General features: G+C 34.4%; 1 protein-coding gene across 5 annotated transcripts in view; it reads right to left on the minus strand.

Moving 5' to 3' along the window:
• Positions 1 to 24,713, minus strand: part of LOC123701383 (homeodomain-interacting protein kinase 2) — a 102,141-nt gene that overhangs the window by 14,191 nt on the left and 63,237 nt on the right. For 4 of the 5 annotated variants that reach the window (XM_045648831.1, XM_045648829.1, XM_045648830.1 and 1 more), the window contains exons 3-6: positions 8,423 to 8,562; positions 4,300 to 4,511; positions 2,192 to 2,261; positions 1,166 to 1,301 (exon numbers count right to left, since the gene is read on the minus strand). In XM_045648831.1, the coding sequence (XP_045504787.1) occupies positions 1,166 to 1,301; positions 2,192 to 2,261; positions 4,300 to 4,511; positions 8,423 to 8,562 (558 nt within the window). The remainder of the gene's footprint in view (positions 1 to 1,165; positions 1,302 to 2,191; positions 2,262 to 4,299; positions 4,512 to 8,422; positions 8,563 to 24,713) is intronic. The other variant, XM_045648832.1, reaches the window with a different exon arrangement.

A 24,713-nucleotide genomic window follows, 5' to 3' on the forward strand; every position in this document is an offset into this window, starting at 1 on the left:
CCACGTCGAGAAAGTCATTTGGCAGAGCGCTACAAACGAAAATTTAAGTACATCGAACAAAAACACCCGGACATTGAGAGATTGTCGCCTTTCACGCGCTCCTTTTTATTACCCCGCCGAAACGGTTTGTCTTGGCGCGCACCCAGTCAAGATGGCGGACGTGAAACAACATGGCGGCATACATAGTATAAAGAGTAAAGTAAGTTATCTTCCAAAAAAGGTACATCGCGCCGTACAAGCTTGACGCACGCACACAACGACACAACGCCGCTCGGTTCCTACTCATGTCTCGTGAGGGCCGCGCCATTGCTATGAGCGGTCGGTGTTTGTTTATACAATTATTTAAAATATCAATGTGACAAGTGGCAACCCTGTGCCCCGCGAATTTTAGGTACCGTGCGCTCCTAAACGCCGGGAGTCGGCCTACTTTTATCTTTATACTATGGTGGCGGCGAAAACGACGATCATAATATAGCTATTATTTACAAAACCGTTCTAGAAAAGCAGACTGTATGAGTGTATATAGTGTATCCTTAGGTGCGGGCGTCGGGTCGAAAAATTGTTTTGCTCGCAAAGATAAACAATTTTCTTTCGTGCATTAAATTAGTCCGTCCGCATTGGTGAATGTATCGTAAAATTGCTTGCGATATTGGTCTAAATTCGGTTCAGAGGATTGTCTGTGAAGACGAGATAGAAACTACATAAATCAAACTCTATGGGCTACCTACCATAAAATGGTTGTGTAATATTTTTACATTGTATCTAACAAAAAATTACAAAGTTATATCTATGCACTTTTTTAGATTTATATCATTCAATGAATCGTATTATCACTATCAAATGATAGGTAGCTACTGTCTTGCGTTATATGAAGTATGAACACAATTTAACGATTTCCACGTATAATACCAAAATAAAAATAAAACCAAAACCAAAATAAAACAAATAGGATAGTAAAACCTTCTTAAGCTGCATTGAGCACTTTTTGGCTGTGACAAATCTACATTTGTTCGCGGCATCGACTTACAAGTCTCTTGCCGATTTTTGGCAGAAGTTTCCCAAGTGGTAATTATAGAAAATGTCTATCCATAAACACTTGTAGAACTTAACCAAACCAAATTTTTTCAGAGTTTCTATCCACTATAGCTCTATCCACTATAGCTACCTCAATCTGCCCCTGCCTGGCATAGCTGGGGTGGTTCTTCAGGATCTTGATGGCGACTATCTCGTTGGTGCCCTTCTTCCAGCACTTCACCACCTGACCAAACGTACCGCGACCGAGGAACTCCAACACCTCGTACCTGTAATCGTAAATTATATAATTTAGTATATTATTAAAAAAAATATATTAAAATAAAACATAGTTTTATGACATATGAAATGAAAACGTGACCAAATCTATCTTAAATACATTTTATGGATATGGTTGTATAATAGAAGTCGCCCTATGTCAATCACGTTTAGAAATTTTAAGTTAAATATCTGAATCAATCTGGTGAAATATTATTTTCTTGTGTTAGATTTAGATAATTATAAACTTTAAATCAACAGCAAATATAAAATGTGCTTTACTTTATTTACATATCCTTATTTTAGACATTAAGTTACATCGATAAACAAATAGCATCGTTTTGTGTCCACAAATAAGTCATAAATTATCAGACATACGATTCAGACCTCATCTTAATACAAATTAAAGGTAAAAAATAAAACAAAATAATATTATGTGGGTTAAAAGTGGGCGGGCTGTATAAATATTTAACGAATTAATTCGATACGATGTTGCTCAATATTATTTAACGAACACGACCGTGGTTCAATTTAAATTATTTAAATAAATCAACTATTTACCAATGTTTTATCTACCATAGTTTTATTAACCAATATCCAAATACTTTACTACTAACTTTATAAATTTATAATATCCAAGTAACCACGAGTTAATTTGAAAAAAGACTGGCTGTAAGAACTCGGGATTTTTTTTGTTACTTTATAGATTTTTTATTTTTTGGGTTGAAGTTATGGAAACAATCTATACATATAATAAATAATAAAATAAAAACATATAAACTTGGAAATTATTTAAAACTCAAATTGTCAAGAAGAGTTTATAGCCATTACGAGACTTAAAATAAAATTAATTATACTGATACAACTCAATAAAAAAAAACTATTCTACTACAAAACTCACCGATTGGACGAGGAGTAGAGCACCTCGTGCTGCACCAGCTGGTAGTCCCCATCGCCGCCGCAGCCGGAGCCTACGTGTGCGCAGCGTGCAAATAAAAATAAAAATATACGTCGAAATATTGACAAAGAATGTATATTTTTGGGTATTTACTTGCTAATGTCATGCTTTAATTAAAAAATCTATGTAGAACTACGTGCCATGTGAGATAAAATTGTAAAATACGTGAATATTTATATCATGGTCAGAATTTATGCTATATCACAGAAATGTAGTTCTAAAGTATAATTTTCTAAATAAAAAGATTTAGTATACATATACGTACTCAAATTTCATGCTATATGCAGAACGTTAGTGCCTCAGTGAAAAAGATAAGAAATGAAATAAATACGATGTGGATTAAAGTCTTAAGATAATTTAAGTGCATTACTTTATTCAAAAAAATAGAAACTCTCTCTAACTGAATAATAGATAGAATTGAGTAATAATTTCAAAAGAAATTTTTATGCTAAAAAATTACGTTCAAGTAAAAGCAGTCCGAATTAAAATAATAAATTAGTAGAGTAGTGATATTTTCGTTAATAACTTTGTAATCGTAGCTGCGATTATAATTACAAGAATGCATGCATAATTAGAGACAAATGAACGTCATTAAAGTTCCACAAACGTCATAAATTAATTATTATAATTATAACGAGAGTAGATTAAATTACTTCCGAAAAATGCAAAACAAATGCTATTAATTAACAAAATTACGCGTAATTTGTTAAGAACGATCTTAATATTTTAAAATTATCGTAATGAACTAATGATGTCCATTTGCTTATGTATTGTTCAAATTCGGAGTCATTAGTGACGCATATAAATGTTTGAATATATTTAAACTGTTCTATAGTCTGAAAAATATGTTATTGTTATGGTTGAAAAAAATTCTGTTAAAAGGCTTTTACTGTGTTCAAATCGATCTCAAACCAAGAAATCGAAATAAAATAATGGTCAAGATCATTTAATGACTCCGATATTAGTATGTCCTAACTCCTAATAATTCCCAATAACCAGGGCAGTGCATAAAATTTCAAACAGACTACACGACGGTGGTTCATATCAACCGTTGGAACACAGCTGTTACCTCCTCGTAGAATGGTTGAAGTTTTGTACAATTATATAATATTATTACGCGTGCATCTTACCTTTAAATACTTCACTTTAGAGAATTGGTATTATTGTATTAATAATCATCTACTGATCAATGTTTAATAACATCGAAAAGTAAACTAACAAAAAAGAGCGTGTGTGCCGAGCACACGTGAAGTGAAACTTCTTTGGCAAGATTCAACGCTACCTACCAAAATCATCGCCTTCTTTGTTCATGACCGGACAGTATTGCCATGACGCGACCATGAGATTTTACTCTCAATGCGCCTAAAGAAGTTTCACATGAAAAATTAATGAAGCTAATTATTCGAGCAAAAAAAAAATAAGATGCAGCGTATTTTAAAAACTATAGAGCTATTTATTATTTAAATCACTAATCGTATTGTAATATAAATTAATTGGAGTACATTCGTCATTTATTTCATAGTCATAGATGTTTGAATAAAAATTTATTTACATTTATCCATTTATCAGTCAGTGCGTAATCAGTTCAATTGATATGAATAGAAATGTAAATATGATAATATGTCGAGTGAAACAAGCTTGTAATTTATAATTACAGCTATGAGTTATAGCTATTTACATTCAGCATTTGTATGATATATTCTGGTCTGTAAGTTGAAGCCTAGGTCAACATTGAAAGTTTACAATTATCTCTATCACAAGGAATAGTAGCCATATGTTTAATAGTTATGTAGTTTCCGTTCTGGGTTTATGAAATCCATTGCGCGAAATCACATCTTGACATGATTTGATACCATGAAAAATCATGACTATTAAATATTGTGTGTGAAAAACAGAATTGATTGTTCCTCATGCGGGAGATAGTTTTACAAATTGATATCCAAATTTGGCTCCAACTTACACACCAATAGACAAAAAACGACGAGCGTACTCTACTCTTAACCAAAATCTACACTAATCAAAAGGAGGTAACAACAATTGGTTGATCATACGTTTGTTACCTTGCGGCTGGGCCGGGTGGTTGGCCCCGCCCGCCGCGAGTTGCTTGCTGTGCGCCGTCGTCGTGCCGCCGTGCGTGCCGCCCTTGTGCCGCGCGCCCGTGACCGTGATAGTGCCCGCGCCCGTGACAGTGCCCGTGCCGGCCGCGACCGCGCCCACGCCACTGGCCGCCACCGCCTCGCGCCTGCTTCTGCTATCTCCCACACTGCAGTCGAAAGGAATAACCCTTGTGTTATAATTCGTAAAAAGTCGTGATGTTTCCACATTTAGCAAGATCTGTGTTATATGCCGTGATATTTAATGATGTTTTGAGAGTTGCTTTAGCAAGATCTGTTGTTAGTAAAATCCCATAACACCAATACGTGGATAACTTTGAAATTTTACTTGTATAGTACAATTAAAACAAATAATAAGTGAACCTTTTTACATAGAGCGTTCGACACTATCAACATCAAACAGGCACCAGTGACCGACCAGACCGTCTTCTATCCTATACATCCTATACATATAAATAATAATCCGCGCTTAATATTTCGTATCTGTCCAATTCGTCTAACCAATCTGCTGGCACTACGTAAATTAATCATAACTCGAATGTTTTGCACAACTCACAAGTTAGAAATTAGGTATTAGTCAAACTGCGTATTACAAGCGAACTACAGCCGTCAGCAGGTAATTCGTTAGCGAAGAGCTAAAACAGGAAAGTTTTCGAGTCGGTATTACGTGTTCACAACACTGAGATTGGATAGGGAATTGGGATCAAGTGATCCCGAGCCGTGTGCGCTCAGCTCCGATCTGATGAGTTGAAAAACTTTGATGAGCTCGTTTTTGTTCGCGCGCCTCCCAACAGTTTTGCTTCAATGGGATTCTTCAGAACTTGTACATAGTACCAACATACATAAAATATATTTTAATTTATTCGCGGTTTGTATGATTTTTTCGCGATGTAACGAATGTATGGCGAAATAACGAGACTGCATAACTTTTTGCTAATTTACGATTTACTTTTATGAAAGCAGTTAAGTTTTTTAAAAATTAAAAAGAAATAATACTTAAAATGTTATTAAATTAAATATAGACACCACTTTCATATTTATAGAGGAATATTCCAATACATTGTTTGAAAAGCTTTGTTATAATGAAAAGCTATTGTGTTAAGAAAAGCTTCTTAGATGCTAAGAAGATTACACTTATTCTATTTTCTATAACGAGCTAATAAATAATTTACAGAAATTATCAAGACTAAAATGAGAATTAATTTTAAAACTATATAGATTAAGATAACATCCTAATGTACATTAATATCTCAGTATTTACATATATAAAAACATGTTAATACATAATTGATATATATTTTTCTGATAAATACTTTGAATTGAACATCAATAGGCAATTTTTTATGAATTTCGACTCTACGTGTATACGGAAACAAACACATTTAGACATAACATCACGTCCATATCTCATTAATAAAGTAAATATAAAATTTTATTATCAGGGCATTTGGTATAATTATGTAAATCGGTATAACATAATAAAACGCTCGAAATAAGGACATTTATCGCTTTTTAACCATTCAAAGATTTTTATGTGACATGGTATTGGTTTTATTATTATTATGTATAGACAAATTTATTATTATTATTATGTATAGTTTGTTTAAAACAAATACAGTTAGTTCAAGAGCTATGGACAGATTCAAAACTTTCACGTTTAGTTTTAAAAATGTTGAGATTTACGATCATAGAGCCAACCGGTCGTGCGTTAGCTAGTTCTAGACAAATCTACCGCAGTCAGCGTATAACAAACTTACAGCTCTTCAAAATCAAACTCCTCCTCATAGAAATCCTCGGCTTCAAACTTAATCCTAGGTACGGAGAGATCCATGTTGCACAAACCACTATCTACACTATTTTACACTTTACACTATGCACTTTACATACAAAACTAACGGTACATTTTAAATTTGCACGTGAATCGCTTCAGCCGGCGCAAGCGCATCGTAGCCGCTTGGGGTTGGAATGACGGCGGGTAGCGCCGGGGGTGCGTGGTGGGGGTTCAGGTAGCTAGGGGTCGTTGTAAGCCCCGAATTCCGTACATTGTGCGTAGTAATAATAATACCAATTCCGGCTAACTGTGGGAATGTAATTGTTTGACGTTTCGCCCATTGTGCCGTACGGTCACTTGTTGTGTAGTAAGTAGTACTATTTATTTGCGATACGAAACGTGAGCGAACAATGTTAGTACGGAACGGTTGGAAATCTTAAAACAAATAATAAAGGGTGAATTACTCGGGGGAAAGTTTATTTATTTATATTATTGCAGTGTACTCGACTCTTGTTTATTTCATAAATGACCTATGGCGCCCTTGATACAACATCGATGTATGTATATCGACAACATTGACGTGGCGTAATTAAATTAATGTCTTTGTAGCTTTCTACCGTAATAATAATTAATCTTAATAAAAAAATATTTTTTAAATATAGATTTTTTGTCACGTGACAAAGGCGTATCAATATTGCGGAAGATGTTTAATAACATAAATAGAACAAGCCTATACCTAGTTTTTCAATATTTCGCATAATTTTATCATTTGCTAGTTCTATAAACATAAAATACTCTCTGGGTGAAGCTCAAACGAATAGAAAGAATAAACTTAGGTACATACTTAATCTTTTTTGTGCGTCGGTAAAAGTAAAGATTTTTGGCAAAGGTTTAAGCAAAACAAAAAAACGGTACCAGGGCATCATAAATGGCCATAGTTAAGATAGCAGTTTACCGTTATCGAGCTGAGATAAGCGCTTTTTGTTCGTATCAACATTTATAAATGTTTGGCGAAGGACATTCAAGAGTCTATATACATATATCGCTGTATACTAGCGATGTATGTACTAACAATTTTCAACCGCTTCAGGTGCTCTCTAATACATATATAGATATATAATTTGATCACATTCAGTCTAACGGATTGAGTATGACATTGAAAATGAAACAAACAAAAAGAAACACACTTTGCATAAACTGCAGTTGATAAATGACTAATAACTACACAATTTTGCGCGATCTTGATTTTAAAAACAGGCAAATAAGAATCGTTAGTATAATTCTATTGTTGATTGGTCGCGGATTTTCCCAAGTTATTTGAACAGGATATTTGTTTGAACTGTTATTGTTTTACAGTGGAAATATTTACGAGGAAATTAATTTTAGCACTACAGAGTGTGTAGGTACAAGACCTATTGTCATTGAAACAATATTTTGAAGCAAATATACAGCTACTTTACAAAAAAAGACTGTAAATACGGTATTAAATACTGAAGCACAGTTATTTTGATAAAACATACGTTATACACAGAAGTAACACATTAAAATGGTTATGAGAGACAAGAGTCGATGAGATTGTGCTGTATGAAGTAGAATAATGAAACATCGAAAGCTTGCGTTGTCCAGAATTATGGAAGAAGAGATGTTTGTGTCCTGTTATTTATTATACTGTGGTCATAATGAAGGCGGGAGCGAGAGCGGGTAACAAATGGCGGTAGATACGATGTACCTAATTAAAACTGTGTAACATTATTTGAGCAAAGCATGAATTATTGAGACCCATGGAGTCATTTGTCTGTTCATCAATATCTATACCATAATCATGAATTTGTTTATATTGATAAACATTTGCAATTATAAAGACCATAGAGAAACTTCTTTGTTTGATTGACATAGTCAAGGTCGCTCCCGCCTTCGACCACCTCCACTTGGCCAATGATATGATAAGTAAAAAAGTATAGATAGGTTATTATCTTTTTGGAAATGGTACGTCGAAATGTGGCTACTGGCTAATAAGCTATAATTTCCTTCAGCTGTCTCTCTTTCACTCACGAAAGTTGAATCATGGCATTTCATCAGGCAAGCTCATTTTGACGTCTTTTGTTGATCGATTATTGTAAGCCTATCTACACTTTTTACTAATACCCTTGGCGCATACCCAGAAACTCCCTATCGAACATGGACCACAAACAAGCATGAGATCCGATGACGAGGTGACAAGTCGTGCGGCAGTATAGCAGTGACGCAGACCGCTCGCCACTGCGGAACGAACCTCGACGGTATACTGACGTGTTATCGCAACAGCGCGTGCTGCAGTGCGCTGGCGGTGCGGGCTGGGCGGGCGGCACGGGCGAGCGCCGCTGGGCATCGCACGCGCGGCTCGGCACGCCCGGCGGCCACCGACCACCGACCTCGCTCCACCACTTTTCCTGTTAACAAACATACATATAATATTATAACGTGTTCATTATTACATTCAGTTTTTTATATGCCTTATTTTCTACGTAGATATTTGCCTCAGTAGTTCTTGATTGCTTGACAACTGTCCAATAGTACTGAATGTATACATATATATAAATGAAAACAGACATTTTACACCTTCCCTTTCAAATAAAACTTGCACCGTGAAAACCGGACATCTAATTTAAAATTTTTATATACAAGTACACTATTTTGAATAAAATTTGCACTTTAAATACCCGGCCATTTAATTTAAAATGTTGATAATGTAATATATTACCAAAATAGGATTCCACTCCAAGCTTATCGTCAAGCAAATATAAAACTATAATATATTATCAATAAGAAAAAAAAGTCATCAGAACATCGAGAAGCTCTCAGATTGTTTCTACATATGTATTTATGAGTGATAACAGAATCACCTAAATATTCCAATTACGACATACAAATTAATTGGTGAATACTGAATGTGCATAAAATTACACGCGTGGATTGCTAAACCTAATCTATACTATCATCGAGGAAGGCAAAGGCTATATTATCATCTCGCTAAGACCAACAAGACCGAAGAACTGCGAGTAAAACCGCGGAGCACAGCTAGTTATCTATATTATGTATCCGATATAACTCGTCAAATATAACAAAATGATATATTTTTTACCCATACATTTTCGTCTGCCTACATACCTACTACATAGTAGGTATTATTAACAAGCTGACCCGACAAACATTGTTCTGCCAGGGCTGATAAGGGTGCTCTTAGGGGTATAAAAAATAGTTTACGACTTACGACAACTTCGGTCAAGCTAGGTACTTCGAAGGATTTTCGATACAAACTCTGTGACACGAGAAATTTATATACGTAAATATATATTCTATATGGATAAAAGGATCGGTTGGAGCTCTTACCGAGCAATAGGCTATCTCTGCAATATTCACTCAGAACTACCACTCTACTCTTTATGGTTAACATTACGGACTATTTAATATGAGTATCAACTCTTACTTCCAAATATATCCTACATACAAATATAATCTTTATTCAAGAGTGGAATAAAAGCTATAACTCAAGGAGCTTTCGGATTATATGGCTATGATTATGACTGCATTCAATCACAATTGCATAAAAAGGAACCACTGATAATGAATAACAAATTCTCTAAAGGACGTACGTTTTAAATATTGACCAAAACCAAACATGGCATTTACGACTACTGTAATTCAAGGGAAAAAACTTTATTAATAACATCTTTAATATCCATATACATGACATTATGATAGTTAAAAGGTCTTTAATGTACAATAATTTTCTTTAAATACCCAAAGCTTTTACATTTGTTCTTGTCATTATGTAACAAATAAAAATCTATGTATCTAATGCCTTTATAATTGCCCCTGAACATACTATTAATACATATACAACACACATTATCCACTTTTAAAAATTAATGTGCGAGTATGGTTTTGCTCTTTCGCTTAACCTAATCACGTAGATATATAATCAGCACACATACCTCCTTATATAATTGTTTTTTTGTAAGGAATAAAGGTATAAATATATTATAATGCTGCATTTTCAGTCAGAGGAAAACTATCATTTTGCTTACAGCTGGTAGAGAGGCACAGCGGTTAGCGACGTCAAATCTAATGAAAAGGAATGGAAGGAATGGCGAATAAATTGTGAAATACTCTTGTAATCTAAAAATGGCATCAAATAACAGTATTTACATATCGTTTCATCTAGTACACACATCATCAGCTATGCATCGAAATTCTCCATCAGATCCAAAAATAGGAAACACAAAAACGAACTCTGTGTTCAAAATGCACAGGTATCAAAATAGCATAACAACAAATGCCCTACAAAACACCACAGCGAGTGGGAAACACACACACGCACACACAGGTGTACACTGTACAGGCATAGTCCGGTTACAAACTAGTCAAACCACCGAAGACAGGCGTCTAACGAGGTTTATTTCAAACGCGGAGCAACTTTTTACGAAGTGACTAACATTTAGTTACTTTTTCCGAAGTTGGACAAAGTTAGTCGTTGGACGAGGCTATATTTCAAAGCAGCCACTACTAGCTACTTTGTATTTTGTGCTGCATGTTGAGTTCTAACATGACATTATTTGCGAAGTTACAAACATTGATCATTGTGTTCGAAACTTCATCTTTGTGTCGTATGAATATTGCTATAACTGAAAATTCTAATAAAATGCATGGATAGAAGATACATAAATTATGTATAATCGACTACGGTTAATGCTGATAACGGAATAATCGCATCATTTGCATAATCAAAACAAACAAGGCTACATTATTTAAAAGCATCAATTTCACTGATGAAACTTTTCACACGTTTAAAAGAGAATCGAACATAAATATTAAATTAATTCGTAGACTGTCACACCATAAAAAACACAGTACCTATTGCGTATAACGCAATAATTGGATTCATGTCAATACTATGCTCATGAAATAGCAATTAATAACAGAGTGGACACAGAGGATGGGCGGTGTGATTGATGCGCTTGCGCCGCCAACGCTCGGAGCCGGGAGCACCGTTAACCGCGGTTCGCTGATAACTGGGCCGTGCGAAATTTCGATATGCGCCTCCTTTCTAATGAACAGTACTCATTTATTATGTCGAGAATATATTATAAATTATAATATAAGGTGTGAAGTTTCCTAGGATCTACAGGTAAAGCTTTCGAGTGATCCTCATCGGGGATCTACTTATGTAATGACGTTTCGAAAGTGCTACTAAATTGTAGTAGTCTAATTGAATAAATGAATGTTTGAGTTTGAGTTTAAATCTATTGAAAAATCAATCAGATCAGCGAAACAGAAATGGTATATATTATTGAATATATATTAATAAATTGTTGTAATTGTTACCAAAAACACTACTTGGTAGTTGGTAGAGATAAACCATAGTTATGAACAATATAAAGCAAAGTTTATTCAATTTAATTTTAAATAGAAATAAAATATTACATAACTAATGATATGAGATGTGTTCACGTGTTTTAAAGATGTTTGAATGCTTGTTACCTAATCATATAAAAACAACGCAACTGACTTCGATAAATATCATCTCACGCAATAACAAACGGAAAATGCTAAAAATCATCGAAATAGTCTACAATTCTACATCAACTTTCTGTGTTTGTTCGTTTGAAATGGTTAGGACCAATATGAAAAATTATTCTTCCATGAACTTCTGAGTGATAGGCTAAATTGTATGCTGTTTTTACTCTGGGTAGGCACGACCTGGCAGGGCACGACCTGCTAGTATATTACGCTAAGTCAATACGACAGCGACACAATAACAGTACCATCTGCAATTTGTCTTCGTTAACAGTGAAATTAGTTACATACATAAACATTTGGCAGCACAAAGCCTCATCAGGGCGCAAACTTAATGCGTTACAATCAACACGACATTATCATCGCGTATCAAACGGCAAACGACCCGTGTATAAACATCGTTGTTTACTTCGCTCATACGAACTGCGTAATTAACGAAAAAATTATGTCTTTGCAGAGATATAATATGACATCCGTTTTTATATTGTATGTATATTATGTTGCGTTCAATAGTATGTTTGAAATATACACGTTATAATAACAGATCAATTATAAAACTATCTCTATCTAACTTTATCTATCTTAACTGTCATTACTGGTATTTACAAAGCTTTATAACACCATTTTCTTTAAATTATAACAACGTTGAACTTTCGTTTTTCTTCTCATTAGTTTTTATACCTACCTATTTATGATAGGTATCTTAAAAACGTTTTCAAGTCTATCACCAAATCACAATTTATCTATATCATCTCATCGCTGAAAGTCCTTAAATCAAAACCTATTACACAGTTCCTAGGTCCTTCCTATTCCTTCCTATAATCCTATAATAATCCTAAGTTTCTTATAATTTCCACAGACACACAATAACACAATTAGGCTAATAGCACACTAATGGTGTCGCAGAGCAGCTCTATGCTCTATGGCACGCTGTTAGCGGCTATAAAAGGATCTGTCCAAGAATAGACAAAACCCGCCGTTGCTGCGCTGTTTAAAAATGTAGAAACAGTCCGCCTTGACTTGGGGTCGTTTAAAATTTTTATAGCACACAACATCCATTCCACAAAAGTACTAGCAACGTTTGAATAATATACACACAATTGTGCTGTGAAATATTCAATTGTCTTGCATCAGAGTCATATTTTCAGCGTTTATGTAATATGTAATTTTTATTGGCACTAAAATTTACGGTGAAAATTTAAAATGATTGCAGCTTCGGTCAATCTTCTAAAAATGATTTAATACTCTTCTTAAGTTGAAAATAACTACATTAAATACAATGTTTACTGATGACGTTATAACAAACAAATCATAAAATCATAAAATGAAGGTCAGGGCAACTTTTACAATGTACAAATACCTACAGTAAATAAACGCGAATTTACATTTTAAATAAATTAAAACATTATAAGACAACAATTTTTCGTTCTCCAATTACAAAAATAAAATTGTTTATTAAAATAAGCAATGTGACTGACAAAAACGTTAACCAAAGCCTTAATCCAACCAATAACAATGCAATTTAAACTATAAGTAGAGACAACAAAAAAAGCAAATCCCCGTCTAATTTTCATACTAAATTACAAAGAACCGTCTAGCCGTGCCTTGAAACGTTAAGCCTATAGCAAGCTGTATCTAGTTCAGGTCATCGCGAGAATCACGCCATCCACATCACGCAATATTGTTTATTTACGTGCCCAGATAATCTCAATCAGAACACTGAATATTAAAATATGTACTGTCTTTCGTTTATCTTTATTATTGCTTTAGAGCAGAATAAATGGTTATTAATTAAAATATGACGTCATCCAAGGTGTGATTACTGATTATTAACATTCTCCTCTACATTAACAATAAATAAGCCTCAATAATTCGAATGTCCTGGAAGTTAAATTAAAAATGTCCTGGTAACACATTTAGCACCGCAGCTATATAAACTACGGCACCATATTTACGTCCCTGTAATATTATCAGTTTTCATTTAGCGTTCTGGAATCTGCTCATAACGATAAACATTACGAACAGCTAGTAATGAACGCACATCTCTCAGAGAAATCACTCAATGAACAACGCAAAAGTTCGTATATAAACTCACGGACGTAAAAAAAATTCATAGCGCGATTCAGAAACTGAGATTAACAGGAGCGTTGAATATTGCGACATCTATTGTCGTGTTCGCGAAGCTGTGTTTCATCATCATAATATTGTATATCTCATATTATGTTGTCCGTCCCAATTAGATATAGATTTTGAATAAAATCGTTCTAGATTACAAGAAATGCTTCTTATATATCCATTATCCCTGTAATAAATATTGAAGGTAATATACTTTTATTTAAACAGAGCATGTACGCAAATAACAGTAAACTCGTACCGTCCAAAGTCATGCACATAACTTCTGAAACATTTAAAGAAGTTAGAGCGGAGCCTGAAGGCTGTAACCGTAAAGTTTCTATATCAGGCTCTGTCGTAAATTCTGAGCTCTAAATAAGATAAGACTTGATCTTAGCTTGAACGTGGGATAGATTTCGCCATATCTTGATGCATATAAAATATATAAAGACATGCCATTAGACCAAAAGAGGGACTTGAAAAAAATATGATTAATACATTGATCGCTGTTTCTAACAGTTCTTTATGCAATCGATTAAATATAAAAAAGACAGGTTCCGCCTATGGAGGTTGTATCTCATGTAAGTTCAGGGGTTTTTTTTACCATTAGTTCACGGAATAAAGAGGTAAAAAGTTTACAGCAATTACTTTAAAAAGATCCAACCTTTTAAAATAAAAAAGATTTTTATCAAGTACAGGATACTGATTAATTAACACTCCCCGTTGAAAAAACTTGTACAAAAGCCCTCAAACCAGTTGGCTCAATGTCTTGACACAGTTCGCAGTTATATACCGTGCAAATACTTGACTACAGACTACAGAGTATTGTGAAAATTTACATTTTATTCAACGTCCGCAGTTGTTACGGCCAGCGCGATTTCTATTGGAATACAAAAAATACTTTTGGCCTTCCTTGCTAGGCATTGTCTTGGCAGCCGGCGACTTGGCGCGGGTTACCTTTCTATCTTGCTTTGCGACTTTAAAATAAACAGCAGAAAAGATTACCCGCTTGAATGCTTTAACTGATAAGAATTACATTATCTTATACACTTTTGAATGTAAGGGAAAATACAATTTTTACGATCATAATATTTAATCTTAGAACTGATTCATTAATCCCGTTTCCTCAATTAAGATCTGCACGTCGCATCTTTCTCATTGTTTCAGTAATAGAATTGTTAATACATAAACTATTTTCATAGCAAGGTTATTCGTTTTTTAAATTTTGCCACTTTCTCCATTTAACCACTTTCCTAATTCAGTGGTCACATTTGTCACATTCATATGAACGGTTTTATTAAAATAAATACCTACATAGTAAATTTTGTACATTTATTATATTGTAATTTGTAACAACTCCAAATTCTCATAAGTACGAACTTAACCTCAGCCAAGTCTGTATGAGACATAAATACATATTTTTTGGCCTTATTATTACGCTCACTTTAATCTAAAGTTGGACATGTCAAGCAGCTGTCGCAACTTCTGATAAGGATCCTTCGAAGAGATCACCCGACCCCGAAATGTACGCTAATTGAAGCCTTATATTTTTATACGTATTCTGCAAATAGCATAAATCGAACAAATAACAAGATAATCCACTGTAAAACTTCACCATTAAATAACTTAAAATCTCGCCACACTCATCAAGGAATACCGTACTCGTATGTCTGTTAGATTCTGCCATACCTACACCCAAAGTGACCAAACCATCCACATCCAAATCCACACAAAAACAGCATTAAAACTAAAATCGTCACTATAATCGTTGCTGGCTGAACAATCGAAACTTTCCCGTGTTGTTTTCGACATCGCTCCATTGTTCCGGCGATATCTCGCGTCGCGTCAAATGCACTCACAATGCGTATATTGTCTGCAACACTTGCGAGCTGTGATATGTATTCATCTGTAGGCGATGATTGGTTCAATGAAATGTTAATACGTACCTAGGTCATGGTAGGAAATATTTTTGAAGTGAAACTTCTTTATCGGGGTTGGAAAAAAATTTAGTGTAACATTTTTTCGTTACGCGTGACATTTTTCCGTTACGCGCCATCTTTTTCTTATCCCTTTTTTTTTTTTTTTTTATAGTGGGGAAATCTTCCAAAGATACCCACGGCCCCCGGGGAAGGAGCCAAGGGTTATGTCGGATTCTTACCGACTAAAACCCCACTGTGTTCCGTCGAGCCGCGCAGTTAGCCGGGGCCGCGGGTACTCTTAGAAATCGTCCACGACTATCTTTTTCTTATCCCTACCACGCGTGATTCGACGTATTTCTGTAAAGTTGCATATAGTAAATTATTTTTTGAAAAATAAGTCATAAAGAAGTTTCACTTCTTACGTGTGTACACTAGTACACGCACACATTTTTTTTAAATATTGTCTTTCAATGCGAAATATATTCAAAAGAGGAAGGTAATTACAGAAGTGTTGTAGTTAATAAACTTCTTTATTTCAGTAACATTGAAATTGCAATATCTGCACTACTGAATTCATTTTGTCAACAGAGCATCATTGATATTATATGTATTTCGATATTCACCAATTACATGCTTCTTAGACGTTAAAAAATCTCAAACACTTCGTATTCATACTACATAATGTGATCATATATTTATGTATTAAACGATGAAAGTACATTTAATAATAAAAAAATCTTGCTCTTTCCTTTATAATAGAAATCATACTTAATTGCTACGCTTTCCTGTAAATAACCAACATTTAACACTAATACATTGACCATAGTCTATTTTTATTCCGATACATATTAAATCGTGTACATTTACATACAAGACGAAGGGAGTGAATGTATAATTTGCAACTTGATCACTTGGCTAACTTGTCGCTTCCGCAGCGACAACGTGACTAAATAAGGAAATAATTAATTTACTTAGTACTATTGAGACAAAATAACACTCGTTACGTCAACAAACATGTAAAACTTGTAAATATAATTTGATAAATACTTGTATATTTTTTATTATTCGAGGGATACAAAAAAGATTATGATATTTGTTTTTTTATTGTTTGTCTCGACTTTAGACCGTTTTGCTTGGATTTATAATCCTACATATTAATATTGGTGTGAATACGTTACGACAGGATTATAAAACAAATTAAAACTTGATTTGAATACGAGTATAGAGATTATTTTATAAAACTCCTACTCGAAAACAAATTAATTTTTTAAAGCAATCTCGTGATTTTAATGAAGACGCGGTACTTTGAAAAAGTACAATATTGTTAGATTCATGAAAAGGTTATGTAATATGTTCAGCTTATATATATAAGATACTATCTACCGTTTTCGTTATTCTCAAAATAACAAAAGCTTATCACAGAAATCATTAAATATTCATTGATATCAATATACCAAACAAGCATCCACAACAAAGCTGAAAATTATCTATCAGAGATAACAATAACGACGTTTTAATAACAAGCATTCCACCATCGTGACATTATTGTGTCCGTAAACAAACGGAACTGTTCCAGAGTGATATTTATTAATACATTAATTGTATATATAATATACAGGGTGTCACGGATTTCCTATCGTAGGCCTAATGGAGCATATTGTGTTTAACCTTCTGATGCTGTAAAAAATATTTAAAAAATCCGGTCGTGCAGGAAAAATTATCTTACAACTTTTCAATAAACTTTGTGTTCGTAACCCTAACTACGCGGATCATACTCGCGAGCGTTATACATAAGCGGTCATTGACCTCGAACGCAATGCTTAATTTCGAACCTCGAAAATAAATACCTAAGTACTGTTTTGATAATATTTTTTAGAGTTACATAAGAGACAAATACACAAGTACACTATCGTTATTCGTTACCAAAAAATACGAAAATTTACCTACTTAGTACCATCGCCTTCTGACCGCACCCTTTTTATACTTAATCATATTTTAATCTTTACTTAGTTTTTTTATTTAGATACCTACATGCGTATCAATTATTTAATTTATTTTTGTACAATGATATTGAAATAAGGTACATACCTACCAACTTGTAGAAATTTCAGCATACAACATGCAGTAGGTATATCACACACACTAAACACACCTTCACAACATACCTACTAAAGCACCCGTACTCAAACTCAAACATTTTAATACTCCACGTTCGTATAATACCTAGGACATTACCGACTCAGAAACTCACAGATGAAACACAGAAAACGGCAAAAAGCAAACGATAGCAACTTGACACCGAAAGATAAAACAAGCGACTGACAAAAATTCATTTAAAATTACTTAAAAACTTCAATAATAATACGAATAAACGTACAATGCGAGTTTAGGGATTCGTAGGGAAATGTTTGTAAAAATACCTTTAATAAGAATGATTTAGAATACATAATAATATCTGTTCCTTTCAACTTTTGCTAGATGAAACTCAATAATTAAAATATGGCGCCTAATCTAGATTAGAGTATAAATAGCAACTTAAGGTACCTACCTAAATACCTATCAAATAATAATATTATTCCCAGCATAAAACTTAATAATATCATTTCATGATAATTTCACATTAAATTATACAATGATTGTGTTTTTTCATTTGTAGTTACAAAAGAAAATTGAAAGTAAATAATAAAAAGATAAGTAAAATAAAATATTAAATAAACAACGGAACCGTATTTTTAAAAGGCGGCATTTCACAAACGAAAGGGGGCGTTACCTTTGCTAGTTGCACAAAGACACCGCCGCCGGCACGTGTAAGCGTCCGCGCATTTTAATAATTGCACAAATTTTGTTAAATTGTTAGTTCTCCACCAAACGTCTTAGCGTAATGGCTGTGATAGATCTGCGCGGGAGATTCGGGATCATTACTCGTTAGTCGAAATTCTTTTTTTGTGTTTATAATAATTAGTTAAAGTTATTAAAGCAGTGGTTGTATAAATCCATGATAATGCGTATGCAAATAAAGTAGTTACGAGATTTTCTTATGTTACTTAGTTATGTCGTCCATGTTATGTTAAGAAGTGATTGATATTTGGAGTACCTAGTAGGTATAATATTTAATACATTATGTAATATTTGTTTACCTTCGTTACTCATCATTCGTCATCATTGTGAAATATGTACCTATTACGAATTACGATCCTGTGATTCCTGTGCATGATAATCGGGTGAGTGTTTGCATTTTGAAACCGTTTATTTCACAGAGGTTGATTTCTTCTGGTAAATATGACACCGTGTGCATGTAATTGGTGTTTACGACACATCTACCTAATTACGAAAAATCATAAGTAAAACATACTTTCTATTTCTTAAATCAAAGTATTATTATTCATTTTCACTAATAATTATTAATTTAATAGCTTTAACCCAAATGGAAAATAGGTAAAGGTCGTATAATTATCAATAATTATTAATAATTTAGACTTATTTTATTAAATAAATAAATTATAAATTTATTATTTAGCTTTCACAACTCAGTAGGTTTTATTACAATAATTATTTTGTCAGTAACCTTAATTATGTAGGTACAGGTAGTTGTTATGACTTACGAGTTTGAGGGAGTCGTACTTTATTTTTATCGTTATGAAAACTTTGATAAATATTTTGGGGTTTCTTTAGATAACTGCCGCACGTATTATAGGTTTTTTGTGGGGGGAGGAGGGGGGGACCCTCCCACCAAAAGGGGAAAGTTAGGAAACCAATAGTTTAGGAGAAAAATCAATTTTCCTATTCTAACCTCAAAATGTATGGAATTGGTGTAAAATCATTTTAACTAAGCATTAGACGATAGTAACAAAAATTTTACGATACATAAATAAAAACAAACAAGTTGTGAAAACCTACGTAGTTTTTTATTTGAGTGGGAATCGCCCTAAAGTCGCTTCTGGCACTCGCCGGCCGCTGCCGCGGCACGCTCGCTTCGCTCGCTCGGCTCGTGCGGCATTTCAAGAGTTAACCTAACACGCTCGTCGCTTCGCTCCTCGCTACCTATTTGGATATTAAAAATAAAAGTTTAATAGTTTTTTAACCTACGTAGATTTTTTTAAGCTATTGCATAGCTACTATCGCGGGCCTTGAGCGCGGAGACCGAATCCAGAAATTGCGTAACGAAAAACCTCACGCTCCCCACTCCGACGGGCACGGAGGTGTGGCTTGAAGGCATGCTATGCAATAGCTTTGCCGTGGCAGTCCCCGAGTGCCACACGTCTTTTTTGTTTGAGTGGGAATCGCCCTAAAGTCGCTTCTGGCACTCGCCGGCCGCTGCCGCGGCACGCTCGCTTCGCAAGAGTTAACCTAACACGCTCGTCGCTTCGCTCCTCGCTACCTATTTGGATATTAAAAATAAAAGTTTAATAGTTTTTTAACCTACCTAGGTACGTAGATTTTTTTTTGTTTGAGTAGGAATCGCCCTAAAGTCGCTTTTGGCACTCGCCGGCCGCAGCGTAAAGTCACAGTACAGTGAAATGGAACATGGAACGGCTTGGTCCGCTTTTTTTGCACAACAAAACGGATAAATGCACTTTTTTCGCACAAAAAATTATTAACTTTAAAAATTAATAACTAAAAAACTACAAGTTTCCTAACGATAATATTTTGGGATTACAATCTTACATTACCTAGCTAACTAAAAATATAAATATTTCCAACAAATTCGTGCGGCAGTTAACTAAAGCCAACCCAATATTTTTTTTGTTGTTTACGGAACGTGTAGTTATGTGTATTAGCTTAATGAAGTTTTTCGATTCATGAAAAATCTGAAGACTTCCTCGTAAAATTAAAAGTATAAGTAAATACCTAGTAAAGCAAAAGTAAAAAACACATTGCATAATGCAGACAAAAATAAAAATTAAAAAAACTTAAGTTTAGGATTAAAATATGTTAAAAGTAAAAAGTATTAAAAGGGCTCGACCGCGGTCAGTTTCAGTTTCAGTTTTTTTTTTTTTGTAAAATAAACGATTATTTTTGTATGTGTTTTGTATACTCTAAAAAATATTATCCAAACAGTAGGTACCTATTTATTTCCGAGGTTCGAGGTTAAGCATAGCGTTCGAGTCCGCGTTCGGTCAATGACCGCTTATGTATAACGCTCGCGAGTATGATCCGCGTAGTTAGGGTTACGAACACAAAGTTTATTGAAAAGTTGTAAGATAATTTTTCCTGCACGACCGGATTTTTTAAATATTTTTTACAGCATCAGAAGGTTAAACACAATATGCTCCATTAGGCCTACGATAGGAAATCCGTGACACCCTGTATAGACCGTAATAACGACATGGACGGACGGTGTCACTCGCAACTCGACAGCTTCCCGTGGTGCGTGAATATCGAACCTACAAGCTGGCTACGTAAATGAGAAAATACGTAAGCAAATAGGGTATAAATATTCAAATTGGATTGTTTGTGTTTATTCCGATAACTGGAGGAAAATTTAAAAGTATGATTATTAACCGCATTCCTTGCGTAGCGGTTAATACAGTTGTTTATCCTTGAATAATTATAAAGAAATAGGATAAAATTTCTATCATTTTCTTTTCTTTTCATGTACTAATTTTATGTATTAAAAATACGAACGAGACAATAATGCTTCGTTAGGTATTCTTTTAGTCTCAAACTTATCGTGATTTGCGATTCTAAACATTACAACTGACGCGTAATAAAGTAAAAAACATACCGTGGTACAAAAAAACAATTCGATACATCAAGTTACTTGTGACAAGTGACAACTAAACGAACCGTACTTCCTGACCAATCCCGTCGATCAAACGTCCGCACGCTATTATCCTTACCGTACGCTTTCCACCGACGCGGACGGCGACGGCGCGGGCGCGACCCACATGTCACAGTCACACCTAGCCACCTAGGTGTCACCGAGAACTGGCTCTATGTAGATTATTTAAATGGAACGTGTTTTAAATTACTTCTCTTATATAAGCGGCGTCTAGGTGCTTATTTATTTTTATTATAATTATTCCGCGCTAAATTTTAGTTAAATGTTTTAATCCGATAGCATCCATTTATTAGATCCAGTCATAAACATGATAAAAATGTTCATTCAATGCTCATATCTTATTCAAATGCAACATTCACTTTTATACGAGTGCTAAATATAATTGTACGGCCTTAGAGTTCAAGTTTCAACTATCAAAATGTTCTAAACTTGTTTGTGTCGTAAAAGTATTTACGTCTAACATTTTATAAATACCTTGTTGTTTCTGATATTCTCGATACACTGGCTGTGTTAAAGTTACCTGTAACAAAAATAAAACATATTGTTATAACTTTATAAGCATGAACTAAAAAGTTTTGTCTTGTGTAAACCTCACAAAGGTTTTGGGCATTTCACGAGTTTGTTTGTACAACCTTATCGAACAAATTGTAAAGAATGGTATTCTCTAAAATACATTTGGTTTGAAGATGACACAACGTTCTTATTCATAAAGGTACTATACTAAAACAATCAAATGTTAAAATATGTAATGACGTTTCAAAAGTGCTTCTAGAAGAAGTCTCATTGAATAAATAAATGTTTGAGTTTGAGTTTGAATCCACCGAATATTTTATCCGATTATTAAACATAGTGTCAATTAACTGATAACATCATTAATTTCATTAATCGATTAGCATTTAGCAGCTTTTATTCCATTCTAATCTTAAAAGCCTTTGTGTTTCAATTTAAATTCCACATTTTCAATATCATTGCATCCGAAACACTAGACAAACCGTCTTATTGCGACACAATAGACGTGTAATTTCGCCATTAATCTTTAAAAATAGCTGTCATATACGTTTGCCAATACACTACGTCAAATTTACACAACAATCAATTATAATGAGACGCGAGTTCAAATATGATTTTTTATATCGCGCTCAACTATCGCGTCCAATTGTGTAATATATTTACAATAAAAAAAAAATTAATACACGTATCCTTTGACGCGTGAATATATTTGAAATATTATAAAGCCATCGACCTCATGTAAATGCGAAAGTACGCGACGGCGTTTAAATTTAATATAGGAAAAAAAAGTTGAATTTAAAACAAGTATTCGAATAAATAAGGGAACAGCAAGTTCACACTACTCAAACACCACAATAGCTTCTTCATTTAATTTTTCAGATATGCATGATCCCGATAATTCTCAACAAGCACACATTCATCTATTATTCCACGTGCGCGGCGCGGGAACCATAGGCTCTACTAATCCATCACGCTGATCCGAAGCTGTCTAGCCAGGTGATCACGATCTCACGATATTACAATAGTATAAAGATTACAAGTAGGCCGTCACCCGACGTTTAGGTACCTAAATTCTCGAGGCGCAGGGTTGTCACTTGTCAGGTTGAAATTTTAAATAATTGTATAAACAAACGCCGACCGCTCGCAGCAATGGCATGGCGCTCCCCTAACGAGAACGGTCCATGAAAAAGAACCGAGCGGGTTTGTGTGCGTGCTTTCGTACGTCAAGCTTGCGTACGTACATGAACGGGGGCGTGGCGAAGTGCTACACGTAAATACAAACGTCGCGATGTATGTTTGTTCGAAGATAACTTACTTGTTCTCTTATACTATGATATTACCGCCACGACATTAGCATGACAAAGTATCCATCCCACCTACCTGATTCAGCGCTATCTGGCCGAATCCACGCAATTCGCTTGTATTTTTAATTCGTGATGCACCTACATACCTCACCAACATACGGCTAAATATTTTAATATTTAGCCGTATGTAGGTGATTATTTCATGTTTGTCATAAGCATCCTCATCAGAATCGAGTCATCATTGAATTATTTAGATGTGGGATAGATGAACTGAAATGTGATTAACGTATTTGGAGCATTCTGTACATAGACAAAAGGATTATTGAGTCTTTCTGCTCCCAACTAAATTTCTATACAATGGATGATAAATAAATAAATAAATATTATAGGACATTAATTATATCATCGTATCCATCCTTCAAATTTAATACATATAATTGTTTTGAAACCAAAATACATTCACTTAAACATCTATAACACGAACGGAGACTACAACAAATAAAATATAGATGCAAATACGCTAAGATCCAACATGAGTGTACTATATCGATTTGCCCACTCATTCATCATTGTCGAACGCATTACAGTGTACATTCTCCCCCCTCCCCCTTCCCCCAAGCACGGTAATATCTGTCTATTTTTGAGCACACACTCGTCGATCGTAACTCTTAATGTCTCTCCATCAGAGATTCTACTAATAACGCATACGAAGCGTTTATGCGCTGTTGAATTATTATTAAAACATCGTAAGATGACGCTAAGATGCATTATGAGATGGTTTACGTCACAAAGTTGTTTATAATTTTTATTTCTTTAAATAATATGTCTCCGTAACGACTAGTCCACATGCAACCATGTTATTCTGGACCCTGATTGAATCTAAACTTCGATGCATTTCGGTGAAATTTAACTCCGCAACTATTTTGTCTCTCCCATCAACTCTGCGGAGACAAAATTTGCTCTTGCGCGCTAGCTCTAAGGAAATATCCAAGTTAAGAAAGAAGAAGAATTAAGAATTTATACAGTTATTGTTGAATTATGTATATAGGGAATTCTTCTTAGATGGAAAAGATTTCGAAAGCATTTTGCCATTAACACCACAAATTTGGCCAACTATTTGTCCAGTGTACAAATTTCGAAAATCCTTAACAATGGCCACTAACCACGCTTCCAAAGACATTCGCAAATTGAATCCTCATCCGAACAATACAGTAATGTAATGAAAGCGTCAATCGTCCCACCCGTAAGCTGTGTGAAGCGACATAAGGGCACAGCTCCAAAAACGGAAAGCCGTAATTAAATAGGGAATAATTCCAACCTCCATACGTGGGCTGACTCTGACTCACTTGCCGTTTTTGCTAACTCTAAACGAGCATTCAAGTTACGTCATTCGGTTA

This window comes from Colias croceus, chromosome 21, assembly GCF_905220415.1.
Source record: "Colias croceus chromosome 21, ilColCroc2.1".
Taxonomy (NCBI): Eukaryota; Metazoa; Arthropoda; class Insecta; order Lepidoptera; family Pieridae; genus Colias; species Colias croceus.